Below are 14,855 nucleotides of genomic sequence, written 5' to 3'. Positions count from 1 at the left end.
TTTAAATAGGGTGCAACCCCTGAAAAATAGGGTTTCATCCAACAACGGTGACTCGCCGAGTCCGGAATATGGACTCGCCGAGTCGCCAACTTAAACATGTCTCGGGTCCCGTCCTTACTCGGCGAGTTGGACCTATGACTCGCCGAGTCCAAGGCTAAAAAGAAGGAAAATTCTCAATAAGATTTACATACCAGGAACCAGGTGCTACAACAACTGATTAAGTGAGAAAAAAGTCTTAGTTGAGTGTTCTTGGTCCCATACACAGGTTTTGGCCTTGATAGAGCACATAGTGTACTTAGGATTGTAGATCTTGCTTTGGGGTGAGGTCCTAATGGATAAAGTTGGAAAATTTATTCATTAAGTTAATGAGATGGACTAGACCTGAAGTGTGGAACCTTGATATGGAGGGATTAAGCTCTTAATGAAGAATTGAGTGATTTTCTAGTATCCACAATGTGGCCAAGGAGGACCCACGACATGGTGCATATCTGATTCGCGATTATTTGTTGTGACATGCCACAACATGACCAAGGAAGGCCCACGACATGGTAATTTCATGTATGTCAACTATTCTGCTTTGACATGCCCATGACGTGACCAAGAGGTCTCCATGTCGTGGTGGTTGTTGACCGTGGTTGACCGTTGGCTTTTGACTAGTTTGAACTGGAGTTAAGCTTGATGGATTTGGGTTGTTAATTGAGAATTGATCTTTATTTTGTGTTATTTGATTCGTGGGATTGATCAGTGCAAGGAGTGAGAGTGTTGTTGTGCTTCTCCAATTCTTCGGTTCAGGTGAGCTTCTCACTATGCTACGTATCCCATTATCCTTTATATGTTAGGATAGTGGTATTGTTAGAGTACGAGATGCTAGTTGACTAGGATGGCTCCTCGTTATGTATGTGTAGTATAAGACACTTAGTGTCATAGAATGCTAGACAGATAGAGTCTTTCCTAAAGATCTAAACTCTCAAAATGTCAACATACACGCTCCTCTCAAATCCATCATCTCTACGCGAAAGGCTCTAAGCCTTTCATCCAAAATCTCTACTATACCCTCCTTGACTGTGCCAAAGATCACATGAGTCTGGTCTAAGATACTGTACGTGATCTCAGTTGATACAAACTCTCTCATTCGCTCCTCGAGCTACTCGGTCCCTAAACTCGAGCCTGATCCCTCTTCGGCGCATGATCCGCCCACTGGCCTTCCCCGCAACGTCACCATGCTGAAAGCATATCACAATAACTATCAAAATACACTTCACTGCTGAGGGATTACACATACACGCTAAAAGTTCCCTGGCTTTGTCTTGGTCCCACTTGAATCGAGTACGGATCATCTGCTTTCAGTAGTACGGGCCCATATTACCTTCCACATCTATCTGTACTTTCCTCTAGAACTGCCTTGACTCTACCAAGTCCCTTCTACTGCTACTGATCTCTGCTACTCTCATCCTAGGCTTGCCCTAAGGAAAATCTCTGACTCCACCCAAACCAGTCCTCAGCTGCTGAAGTCCTCCTTGTAATGCCAATTAGCCATCACCTGAATACCATCACATGCGACGAGGCTAAGATAATCCTTTGAGTAAAATACTCGTCCCTACAACGGTTAGACTCAGACGAGAGCTGCACAATAGGGCCAAATCCAGCACTCTGATATTATTCAACCCTAATCACATGTGACGTGACGTATTCACCTAATGGCTAACTCCCATCACTCAAAGTCCCACCAAGCACAAAGTAAGCAGCATTCAGACACAGGAAAATACTCAGGCAAATCTATCCTCATAACAAGAAACTGTACTAGCATACAATGCTAAGCTCATACTAAGAGGCATAACCTAAACAGGCTATCCTACTACTGTCTACTCAATACTAGCATGCAATTCTCATAAAGTTGGAACACATATAGCATGCACATAAGGCATCCTCCTAGATCTTTAGTCCTATTCTAGCATGTTGTCCTACTGAAACTGAAACTGATAATCATAACATAAACTGGTATGGGTAATTTGGGAGTACTTACTTGAGCTCGGGTGATTGCATGCACCACACCCTTTTCTATTTTCAAAGTTCTTTTCTTTTAAATTTCTTTTCGCTTTTTCTAAAAGTCTTTTCTTTCCTCAAAATCATTCTTACAAAAATTGGTTTTCTTTTTGAAAATTTCTATACTAATCCTTAGTTTGAGTTCATACATACCCGAAAGCGTGCCTGAATCTCTCAAACCAAGGCTCTGATACCAACTTGTAACATCCCAAAAACACAGTCTGAAAATTTCGTTTAATTTAATAATAAATACCATAGTCAATAAACCTCATATAAAAATCATAAGCAATGTATCTCAAAATATTATAAGAACTGTCAAGTATATGGGAGTATAAACATCCCAGGCTGAACAAATGGTGTGAGCGCTGCAATCTTCCCGGGCTCCTCTTTTGAAAACTGAGTGCCTGAAACCAAAACTGAAACTGTAAGCACGAAGCTTATTGAGCTCCCTCAAACTACCACATACCAAACAATAACATATAAAACACATACTAGGCCTTGCCTACTGCATCAGACCGAAGTCCGAACTAATTGGGGCCTTGCCCCTACATCGGACCGAAATACGGACAAACTTGGGCCTTGCCCACTGCATCGGACCGAGGTCCGGACTAACTGGGACCTTGCCCCCTGCATCGGACCGAAGTCCGGACTAACTGGGGCCTTGCCCCCTGCATCGGACCGAAGTCCGGACTATTTGGGGCCTTGCCCCTTGCATCGGACCGAAGTCCAGACTAACTGAACATAGCATTACATGATCATAGCATATAACATAAGCACATATACTGCATACTACAATGGTCCGAGGTCCGGACGAACTAACACATAAACATGCCTGAATCACAAAGACATCAAGCATACTGAACTACTGCATCGGACCAAAGTCCAGAACTACTACTATCTAAACGGGCTAGCATTGTGGCCGTAGACCCGTTCCTACTGGAAGGAAAACTCACATGTACTGTTGAACTCTGCTGACAATCCTCTGGTTGTTGATCAACTATTCTCTGAAGCGCTGCTCTCTTAGCTCTACGAGCTGTCAACACCAAGTAATAGAACTTAGCCTAAACTGTCCTCTAGAGGTCAACTAAGTCAACTCTGGTCAAGTTTCTGGTCAAAGTCGACTTTCCAGTTGACATGACTCGCCGAGTGCATGCCCCTCTATCTCAAAAAAACCCCGATTCCACTCATCGAGTCTGGCAATAACTCGATGGGTTCTCCCTCAACTAACACTTTGGGACCATCTTCAACCGACTCGTCGAGTTCATCATCATCGCATGAAAGTCTAGGCTTTGACTCGCCGAGTTGTATAAACAAATCGTCGAGCCCATCTTTATAACTAAGAAGATTGCCTTGGACTCGCCGAGTTCCTCATTGAACTCGTCGAGTGTTATGATCTTCATCACCATTATGGGTCCTAACTGACTGAATCCTCCTTAACCCCACTCACTGAGTCGACTTATAAACATAAGGATTTGGGTTTGCGACCCGACTCGCCGAGTCCATGAGCTGACTCGTCGAGTCCTCCTTGTTACATATCTACTCTGTTGATTTCAATCCATTCCAACACTTCCAACTTATAGATCTGGACTCCTTATGCTAGCATTGCACGTAAAGTTGCTAACTTTACGTGCATGCAAGGTGTTATGAAGCCAAAACACTTAATCCAAGCTAGAAAGAAGGTCTAGGTCATGGAATGGGATCTTAGCTAGATAAAGCAACAAATTTGAGATTCTAAAGCTCAAGAGTGTCCAGATCTGTGTCCAATCCATCCTCAAAGGCTTAATACTCAGGTTGACCTTGGAAATGGTCCAAATGTGACCAAATCTATGCTAGAAAGGGGATCTAGATGATTAACAATCAAGGCATAAGCTTTTTACATCTAAATGGTCTGAAATGCTACCCCAACTCTGGATCTATAGCTTCTTCTTGCACCGCCAAGGTCCTTCTTCCTTCTCCAAGCTTCAATTCACTCTCAAGGAAAGAACTAGCTCACAAATGGAGTTGGGTGGCTAGGATTTTGGGTTCTGGACGAGAGAGGCTGTAAATGAACCCTAGGGAAGAGAATAAGACGCTTAAATAGGGTACAAGGTCCCAGAATTAGGGTTTCCCAACCCAGACCAGACTCCCCGAGTCCACTTGCCGACTCGTCGAGTCGGTCACTTACTTTTCCACACGGAGCCCGCTCCGACTCATTGAGTTATTCCTTGAACTCGACAAGTTGACTCCTTTGACTAAGGGCTTTTCTTTCCTTTCTTGGTCTTTCGGATTCTGGGTGTTACACAATACATATAATCAAGGTTTAAAAAGGCGGAAACGGGCCTCGAGGCTAAGCCCTTAGCCTCAAGAGGCGTAAGCCTCGAGGCTAACCGAGGCGTAAGCCTCATAGGATTATCAATAAATAATTATATATATAATAAAAAAACATAATTTTATATCTAAATGAGAAATATGATAAGTCACTAAGTTAATAACATAAAAGTGAAGCAGAAAATCCTTAAATGTCAATAACACAAAAGTCTAGCATAGAAGTCTTGAATGCATGGAACCTAAATCCTTAAATGTCAACAACACAAAAGTGAAAAGTCTAGCACAAAAGTAAAGTCTAGCACAAAAGTCTTAGAGGCACAGAGCCCAAATTCAAACATTATTAAAGCAATCATTTTCTGGCGCATCGTTCTCACGATAGATGTCATCTTCATCAACCGAATTTAGTCCATCATCATCTTCATCCACCAAATTCACTTCAACATTTTTCCGCTTCCTAGATGAACTTTCACCTCTCTCCCCAATGGCCCTACAAACTACATCAATTTCATCCTCCTCACATGCTTCATCATATTCATCACTTGGGTTGGCTATCCACTCGTTATCAGATAACACCTCATCAACAACTAATGGGTCATCAGACTCTTTTAGCTTAGTCTTCCTGATAAACTTTTGCTTCAGTTTCTTATTGTACATGATGTACACCAAGCTATTCATCCTATTAGTGCTCAATCGGTTTCTTCTTTTTGTATGAACTTGATTAAACGTACTCCAGTTTCGTTCACACGCCGAAGCCGAACAAGTAAGACCCAATATCTTCATCGCAAAGGCCTGTAGTTCTGGAACTTCATCTCCATAATGGCCCCACCATGTGACTATATAAGTTAAATGAATAAATAAATTAGTAAATAATATAATTATGTAAAATAATAAAATAGAATAATTATAACTTGTAAGTTATAACTATTTATTAGTTACCAGGAATACGCTTCATATATGAATTCAAAGAAGCTCTACATCCAAACATTCCATTTTTGTATTTGTAGTCATCAAGTTGAGCTTCGATCTTCATATAAATATCATTACTCTTGATTAATCTGTCCATGCAATTGTACAATCCTCTCTTAATTTCCGGATGCTGGGAAACATTAGGACTCCATCTAAATTGAGGATTCAAGTAGTAGGCAGCTGCATGCAAATCCCTATGCATTTGATGTTCCCATTTTTCATCAATGATATCCCAAATCTCTTTATAAGAAGAGACTTCATTATCAAAGTTCTTAGCAATTTTTTCTTTGCACTCATCCATCGCACCGTAAATAAAAGCCATAGCTGGTGATTGCTCACCATCAACAATCCTCAACACTTCGACAAGTGGCTTTGTAGTTTTGAGAGAATAAACCACACTAGGCCAAAAACTTCTCTCGTCCATGATTATTTTCTTTATCTCTTTTCCATCAGCTTTCTTTGCCCAATTACACCTCCCCCATTCTGTTGAAACAAACATCTGCTGCAATGGTTCTTTCAATTCATACATGCTTTGTATAGTCAAAAATGTTGTGGCAAATCTCGTGGCTGCTGGTCTAAGAAGATCTTTTTTTAAATACTTTCTAGCTAAACTCAAAACCCACTGATGATTGTAAATGAAGTTGCTAACCTTTTTTGCTTTGATCAAGGCATTTTTTTGCTGTGTCAAGTCCCCAATTTTCTCAAGCATCGGGTCGATGCAATGAGCAGCACATGGGGTCCAATACAAACTCTTTCTTTTCTCCATCAACAATGTTCCAGCGGCTTTGTAAGCACTCGCATTATCAGTCACCACTTGAATAACAACATCTTCACCGATTTCTTCAATTACCCCATCAAGTAACTCAAATAATTTTTGGGCATTCTTGATACAATCTGATGCATCAACTGTTTTTAAGAAAACTGTACCATGTTGATTGTTCACTAAGAAGTTGATCAAGCTTTTATTTCTCATATCCGACCATCCATCCGATAACAATGAAACTCTAGTGGTCTTCCATGTTGCTTTTATCTCGTCCACAGTTGCGTTTGTTGTTTTGACTTCTTCTTGTAGGATCCAATTTCTCAACTCGTACATGGTAGGAGGTTTCAATCCTCGACCATAGTTACCAACGGAACGTAGCATACTAACGAATGAAGGACTATTTGCTACATTAAATGGGATCCCATTCTCATAAAAGAATCTCCCGATGTCTAAGCAAACCTTGTTTCGTTGCTCTCTAACTGTGGTTGGTGTCATTTTTCCACCTGAAGTTGGTCCTTCTTCATCGTCTCCTGGTGTATTCACAAATCGATCCATTGGCCCTCTAACACCCCTTTGGACACTTGGACAACAGTTGCCATGCTCTGGTGCGTTGGCACCCACACTCCCATTTACACCTCCACTACCTACAAAGTATGCTCCACCATTAATAGCCTCTTCAAAATTCCGTTGGTATCTGAATTTTGAACTTTCAAAGTCTTTCAAGAATTGCTTCATCTCTTCTTTCACTTCTGGAGGCACTAGAGGACAAGGTGATGTATTTTTGTGCGTACCAGCAAGATGGGCTTTCAACCTATGTACTCCTCTGGTGATAATTTTCTCACAAAACTTGCACATTAGATATTTATACCCTTTCATTGCACCCTCTGCCGGCACCTGCTTTTCTACACCATACTGCCAAGCGGGATCTGTTCGTGATCCCTTACCAGCCATCGTAAATCTTGAAGCCTTCGGTTTGCTAGAGAGAATTTAAGGGGGTGCGATGGCGAGAGAGAAAAGAAACGATGGCGAGAGAGAAAAGAAACGATGGCGGCTGACTAGGTTAGAAAGGGTTTATGAAGTTTATAAATATGTATAGAAAAATAAGTTAGAGTTGAAGAGTCGGGAATAAAAGACAAAAAAGTCAATAAAAAGTCATAAAAAAAAGTCAAAATGTCAATAGAAACATGTGTCTGATGAATCTTAAGCCTCGACGCCTCAAGTCGCCTCAAGCCGCCTCACTCCGGTGAGGCTTATGCCTCATTTTGGCCATCTGAGGCTTTTTTCTCACGCCTCAGCCGAGGCTAGCCTCGAGGCTTACGCCTCAAACCGCCTTTTTAAACCTTGCATATAATGTGCAAAACTGTTTTCATTTAAAATCAAAGATTTCAAACCGTTGAATACACCACTCATATTACTTGCTCCATTATGACCTTGCCCCCTCACCTATATATTTGAAAAAATTAATAAAAAATATAAGAAATAAAATTAAAACTAATATTGTATGAAAATTTAAAAGAATAAATATTTTATGATTTCTCACCTGAGCCATACTGAAGTTGTTGTTGGAAAATATGGTATCGATGACGGTTTTAAGAGTCAAAGACAATGTATGCAACACACGAACAACTCCAATAAATCTTTCCTTTATAATCTCAAGTCCATCAACATATCTCAAAACTATATCCATTTGTTCTTTTTTGGAAACATCCCTAGACTCATCAACTAATATGGCGAACACATCTTTACCAATTTCATCACAAATAAACTTGATTATCTCTTTTGAAAAGCAATTGACAATATCTTTTTGAATTGTCGGAAAAGTCAACTTTTCATTTTTTAGAGCATTTTCTAAAGTAACTTTAAAAATCTTCTCATTATCTTCTTTAATCAAATATAAGACTTCAATGAAAAATCTTTTATTATTAGACTTTTCCGTCTCATCATGTCCAAGAAATGGTAATGCATTTTTCAATAAAAATTTACAACTACTGATTGTAGAACGTAACCGAATTTCATAATTACTTTTCTCAAGTTCATTTTGTTTATGCAAGACTTCACCAATATGTTGGTTTTTTCTTAATAACAAATCACACTTTTCTTGGGCCTTATGGAGATAACTTTGAATATTACCCATATGTTTCCGAAACGAGCATTTTTTTACTCCAATTGTCAAAGCCTTCGGTTATAAATGCGTATCTTCCACATTGTTTCCATACCATGTCTCCAAACAAGTAGCAACAAAAACAATATGACTTCTTATTTTTTATGCTATACTCTAACCATGGAAAATCAATAAATCATTGTACAGCAAAATGTCTTGGCTTATTACTAAATAAGGTAAATTCAAAACTATGCCTATTTGGTTGATAAGGTCATTCAATCAAATATGTCCTCCTTATTTCATCCATTTGATTAGGAATATAAGATGTAATCTTTGGCCTCTCCCCTGGGTCCGAAGGAAGATCATTCAAATCAAAAGATTGTGTCACTTTTGGTTTTTGAGTAAGTTCATTAGATTGTGGTTCTTGTGGTTTTGGAATAGATTGATTAGTTTCTGGAACTTGGTTACTTTCATTAGCCTTACTTTTTGGAAGTTCCTTCACCATTGTTGTCGCCAACATCTAATTGTCTTTTGAAATTTTTTTAATAGCAACCTACAATATAAATATATGAACTATAAACTTGTTTTCAAGTTTCAACAACAAATAACAACCTACAATCAAATTATCATTTATCAAAATATATCAACTATAAACTTGATTTCAAGTTTCAACAACAAATGAACAAATATGAACCTACAATCAAAATATATCAACTATAACTTGATTTCATGTTTCAACAACAAATAATCATTAATTATTAACCCTAAGTCCCTAATTTCACAAAGTTAATTGTTGATTTCTAATTTTTCAAATATAATGACAAACAATTGGAATTTGAATTAACATAAATACATAAAAGGATTGAGTATTTTTTATACTAACTTGTTGCATTGTGCAGGTGGAGCTGAGGAGGAGGTCGCCAGAGCTCTCCCTCTGGTAGCAGACGACATGTAGTGTCTCTGTGGGTGAGGGTTGCGATGACAAGTCGACGATGAGTCGATCACAACAGAAGACAAGTTGACAGATTGACAGAACACAGAAGTCGACGATCACAAGACAAACAGACATCCGATTTTTTCATTCAACCAATTGTGCTTATACGTCTTTGTTTTAATAAACTAGTTGGTGTGGGCTTAAATTTTTTGGACCATTTTGGCTTGTTTGTATTTTGGACTATTTAGAAATAACCTGAATTTTTTTAGGATAGCCCAATTTTTTTCGATATAAAACTCCAACATAAAACGATTTTTCCGAAAAAAATTGACATTGCTAAATTTTTTTCGAGAGATATCAAGGGATACCCCTCGGATCTATTCTGGATTCACCAATGGTTGGATGGAGCCTTAGCCACGGGATGTCACACGTTCAACATTCAAAAAAATTGTTCATTTATTGTATTTTACGATTTCTTTTCAAATATAACCTTATAAATACTCTTTTTTTTAATAACATTTTCATATAAATATTTTACTCTTTTACTCTCATGAACATCTTACAAAACAATTGCAAGACGGAGTTTTTTACGACTTTATAATAATTTTTTAATGTTTATAATGCATTTTAAAGAAAATTTATCATAATTCTTTTATTGTTATTTTTTTTTATTTTAGATTAATATTACTTTTATTAAAGAATTCAAAATTGTGAGTGACATGGTAATGTAGAGAATGATGAGTAACTTTTTAAGTAAAGATTTTTTTGGTAGTTACCGATAAAGTTAGATCTAACTATTTGAGTTAGATACAACCTCTTATCCAAGTTAATAAGAGATGTATTAAAGATTATATGTTTGAATTATATTATTTTTATTGTAGTATCAAATAGTGTGATGATTGTTTGATATGTTTCTTACTAGGTTTGATAAAAAAAAATTATGTTTGACTGAGACATATTCAGACTATTTGATAACATAATTAGAAGCAATTGACTTGATCATAGAACATCTAATATATAACTTAATCAACAACTATAAACAAATATTAAATCTGACAGAATGAGATCCATCCTCTTACTAGACAAAGTACGATGAATATCAAATAACCATAAATGATAAAAATATGATATGATATCAGAGTAAGGGTGTTGATCGGGTAAACTTTTCGGGTTTCGGATAATTCAGGTTTTTCATGTTAAAAAAATACTCATTACCCGACCCAAATTAAATTTGGGTAATTCGGGTAGTAAGTCAGGTTTGGATAATTCAGGTATTACTCGAAAATAAATGTAATGAATTAAATTTATCATGTTCTATTAGGCTTATTTATATAAACAAACGAGACATAAACGAAGTTATTCTGTAACGACCCAAAAATCACGACTAAAAATTTCTTTAAAAACATTACTAAAACCATATTTACAAAACTGTATCATAAGTCATAACATAATTTTTAGAGTATTAATTCAAATCATAATCTCATTATCAGAGTCAAACATCCCCAGGCTAACTGACTATGGTGTGTGCACTGCAATCTTTCCGAGCTCCTCTTTTGAAAACCGAGTACCTGAAACCAAAACTGAAAACCGTAAGCACGAAGCTTAGTGAGCTCCCCCAATCTACCACATACCATACAATACATATAAAGCACATACTAGGCCTTGCCCACTGCATCAGACCGAAGTCTGGAACTAGCTGCATCGGACCGAAGTCCTGAACTGACTGGGACCTTGTCCCCTACATCGGACCGGAGTCCGGAACTAACTGCATCGGACCGAAGTCCGAAACTGGCTGATCATGGCATAGCATAACACATATCAACTAATATAAACACATATACTGCATACTGCATCGGAACAGAGTCCGGAACACATAACACAAACATGCTTGAATCATAAAGACATCAAGCACTCTAACTACTGCATCGGACTAAAGTCCGGGACTACTGCTAACTAAACGGGCTGGTATTGTGGCCGTAGACCCGTTCCTACTGAAAGGAAACTCACCTGAGACTGCTGAACTGATGCTGCTAATCCTTTGACTGCTACTTGACCTCTGACTCCGAACTTCTGCTCCACTAGCTCCTCGAGCTACCAATGCCAAAATAACACTTAGTCCAACTGACCTCCAAAGGTCAACTAGGTCAACTCTAGTCAAGGTCAAAATCCTGGTCAAAGTCAACCTTCCAGGTCAACCCTACTCGCCGAGTCCACCTAATGACTCGCCGAGTTCATATGCTCAGGGTCCTTCTATTCGCGACTCGACTCGCCGAGTCAGTCCATGACTCGCTGAGTCAACTATTCCCGAGTCCTGACCTGTCCAACTCGCTGAGTCTCCACCCGACTCACTGATTCGAGTTTCAACTCGAAGGGTTTGGGACTACGCGACCTGACTCGCCGAGTCTAAGAACAGACTCGCTGAGCACAAGACAATCTTCAACCAACTCACTGAGTTGTTCATCCAACTCGTCGAGTTCATGCCCGTCTTCAACCGACTCGACGAGCTGTTCATCCCACTCGTCGAGTTCCTCCTCATCTTCAAGCTACTCGCCGAGTCCACTCGAAGGACTCGCCGAGTCCATTCAGATCTACATACATGCAAAGGATTTTTGAGTCATGCATGGACTCCAAACTATAAATCCACTCTTCTAAAGCCTATTCCTTACGTAAAGTGGCAAACTTTACGTGTAGCTAACGAGATCTAGGCTCAAATCACTATAAACTAGGGTTTGAGACAAAGGGGCTCAACAATCAACCCATAGACTGATGCTTTATGATTCTCTAGGCCAAGATACACATAGATCTGAAGTAGCAACTTCAGATCTGGTCTTCTAACTCGGAATAGGTCATAAACTTGTCCTAAAAGTCCCAAATCCCAAGATAAAGGTTGATCTATATGCAAAAGAGGGAAGGTAGCGACTCATTACCTTCAAAAGCTCTGGAAGACCTCACAAACTCTGGATCTACTGCCAATTCTTGAATCCCCAATGTGTGCCTTCCTCCTTCTTCCTTCAATTCACCCAAATTGGCAAGAAAGCTTGATTGAGCAACAATGGCGGCTTAGGGTTTCTGGTTCTGGACTATAGGGCCGCAAATGAGCCCTAGGGAAGAGATTAAGATGCTTAAATAGGGTACCAAGTCCCGAAATTAGGGTTTCCCAACCCAGACCTGACTCGCCGACTCGCCGAGTCGGTCACTTGCTTTACACCCGGATCCCGCTCCGACTCGCCGAGTTCCTCCCTGGACTCGACGAGTCAACCCTCTTTAACTTAGGGTTTGTCCTTTCCTTTCTTGACCTTTCTGATTTCGGGTGTTACATATTCAAACTTTGAACACTGAAATTTTTTAGTCAATAATACTTGAGATATCAGGTAATCTTTAAACAACTTAATTTAATCAATAACAAAAGGTTAAAAAAACAAATACTTAAAGGTCTTAGTTTAAAAGTTGAATCTCATGATAGAATTAAAAAAAAGTTTAATATATAAACTAAATATATTACTCATTATTTTTGATGGAAGATTTGCAAATTAAAATACTAGAAGTAAGCAAAAAATATCAGGAATAAGGATAAAGTCATAAACAACATTTGGATAAGTGTGAATATTACCCAATGGGTCCTTTATTTTTTAAATAATTCGGGTATTTCGGGTATACCCGAAACCCTATACATATATCTTATACCCGGTCTGAAAAAAAATCAGCTAACCCGAATACCCAAAAATATATACTCGATACCCGAGTTATTCGACCCGATTTAATATGAGATGTGAAACGTATATGCCATAACCTAAGTTTGGGGGAGTGTGTAGGGGTGTTCGTTTGTATGGATCGGTTCGATCCGATCCAATTAAGTAAATCCAAATTGATTTTGGTTTTCAAAATATGAATCCGAATAATCCAAACTAAATTCAAATCTGATCCGATCCGATCTAATTACAATTCAGTTGGATCGGTTTTTATAATCCGGTTTTCAAAAACTAAAACATTTTAAAATGACATATAATTATAATATTATCCAATTTTTATAGAAGAAGCAAAAAAATATTTAGTTGTGATTTAAAATTTATAAACTACTAAGAATGTATATTATTGTTTAATATTTAATAGATAAGGAAATTTTTAGAGAAAATGCATATTAATGTTTTTTATTAGATGAAACTTTTTAAACTTATTTGAAAAAATAAATAATAAAATTAATAAATAGTTATAGTTATATTAAAAATAAATAAATAATAAATTGTTATTCGGTTTTTTTGGATTATTCGGTACATATTTTATAAACCAAAACCAATCCAATATCCAAAATAGTAATTCAGTTTTGTTGAAAACCAATCCAAAAATTCGAATATCCGAACCAAATAGTTCAATCCAATTTGTCCAATTGAAAAATTCGGTTTTATCCAAATAATGAGCACTCCTAGGAGTGGGTGCGGTAGAGTGTGCACCCTCTTGCCACATCAACTTGGAATACCACCCCCTCAATGCAGTTTTGGTGCGGCAGAAACCGCATTATGGCACTCCAAGGGAGCACTCCTCTCTTCCTATTGTCAGTCCAATTGACCGTTAAATGGTCAGATTTAAAAAATGTTTTTTTTTAAAACCTTTTAAATTGAGTGTGACACCACTCTTTGAGTGTGCCATGAAACCACTTTTGTGGTAATTGCTGACGTGTCGCCTACGTAGTAATACGGTTTCATGAAGGATAGGGGTGTAAGTGAGCTGAGCTAGTCAGCTACTTGGGATCGACTCATTAAAAGCTCAACTCGAGATCGAATTAAACGAGCCTGAGCCGAACTCGAGCCTAAATACGAGGCTCGTTTATTAAATGAGCTCGGGTCGAGCTTCAATTCATTAGCTCGTGAGCCTAAACGAGCCTATATATATATATATATATATATATATATATATATATATATATATATACACACACACACACACACACACATAGAGACTTGTTTAGGCTCGATTAGGCTCGTGAACCCACTAAATTGTTAACGAGCCGAACTCGAGCTTCATTTTAAGGCTCGAATCGAGCTCGAACTCGAGTTTCCTCAAAATTAAACGAGCCGAGCTCGAGCTTGGTCAGGCTCGGGCTCGGTTCGAGTCGTTTACACCCCTAATGAAGGAGTATGGTACCACTCTCCGACCTCATATAATTAAAATTATGTCATCAAATCCATGTGGAATAACTGATGATTTAAAGAGACCCTGATTTAAAGATACAATGGTAGTATAAGGTGGGCCCTGGCTCTCGTAAAGAGGTGAGATTTGTAACAACTCCTAATTCAAGGTAAAAAACATTTTAGTAACCTCAATTGATCCAAAAAAAAGTTATGGCAGTCCAACTAATTTTGTATATCAACAACATTTGTACACAAGTACACGTGTCCAACTATCAATTTACAAAGTTGAAATGTGGCAAGAGGCTTTTGTATATTTCAACGTGATTTGGTAAGCATTAAAAAATTAGAAGCATCCTCATATCAAACCATGTTCCCTCACAATCTTGAAATGGTATTCAACAATATTCTTCGTTTAATAATCACAAGTTGAGAAGAGAATACATATGATGTTAGGCGAATTAAACACATTTTGATAGTGATAAGAAGGGGGAGATGAATCATAAATGTGACTCTAAATTGAGTTTAGTATGACAGTGAGAAAAAGATGAACTCATAAATAAATAGATCAAAAAAATATGTTTGGTTAAAAATATGAAGTTATTCTATTGATATCTA

General features: G+C 38.1%; 2 protein-coding genes across 2 annotated transcripts; both read right to left on the bottom strand.

Moving 5' to 3' along the window:
• Positions 1-4,680: 4,680 nt before the first annotated feature.
• LOC145095094 (uncharacterized) lies at positions 4,681-7,030 on the bottom strand. The gene is made up of 2 exons (XM_079033035.1): positions 5,287-7,030; positions 4,681-5,183 (listed from the first exon to the last, which is right to left on the bottom strand). Exons 1-2 carry the CDS (start codon positions 7,028-7,030, stop codon positions 4,681-4,683), a joined length of 2,247 nt encoding a protein of 748 aa, XP_078889161.1.
• Positions 7,031-7,393: 363 nt separating this feature from the next.
• On the bottom strand, positions 7,394-8,213 carry LOC145095093 (uncharacterized). The gene is made up of 2 exons (XM_079033034.1): positions 7,620-8,213; positions 7,394-7,522 (listed from the first exon to the last, which is right to left on the bottom strand). Exons 1-2 carry the CDS (start codon positions 8,211-8,213, stop codon positions 7,394-7,396), a joined length of 723 nt encoding a protein of 240 aa, XP_078889160.1.
• Positions 8,214-14,855: the final 6,642 nt, after the last annotated feature.

The sequence above is a fragment of the Lactuca serriola genome, chromosome 3, assembly GCF_051521515.1.
Source record: "Lactuca serriola cultivar US96UC23 chromosome 3, Lser_US96UC23_V15, whole genome shotgun sequence".
In the NCBI taxonomy this organism is placed as follows: domain Eukaryota; kingdom Viridiplantae; phylum Streptophyta; class Magnoliopsida; order Asterales; family Asteraceae; genus Lactuca; species Lactuca serriola.
The sequence above is the reverse complement of the archived record's forward strand: the minus strand, read 5'-3'. Positions and strand labels throughout refer to the sequence as shown.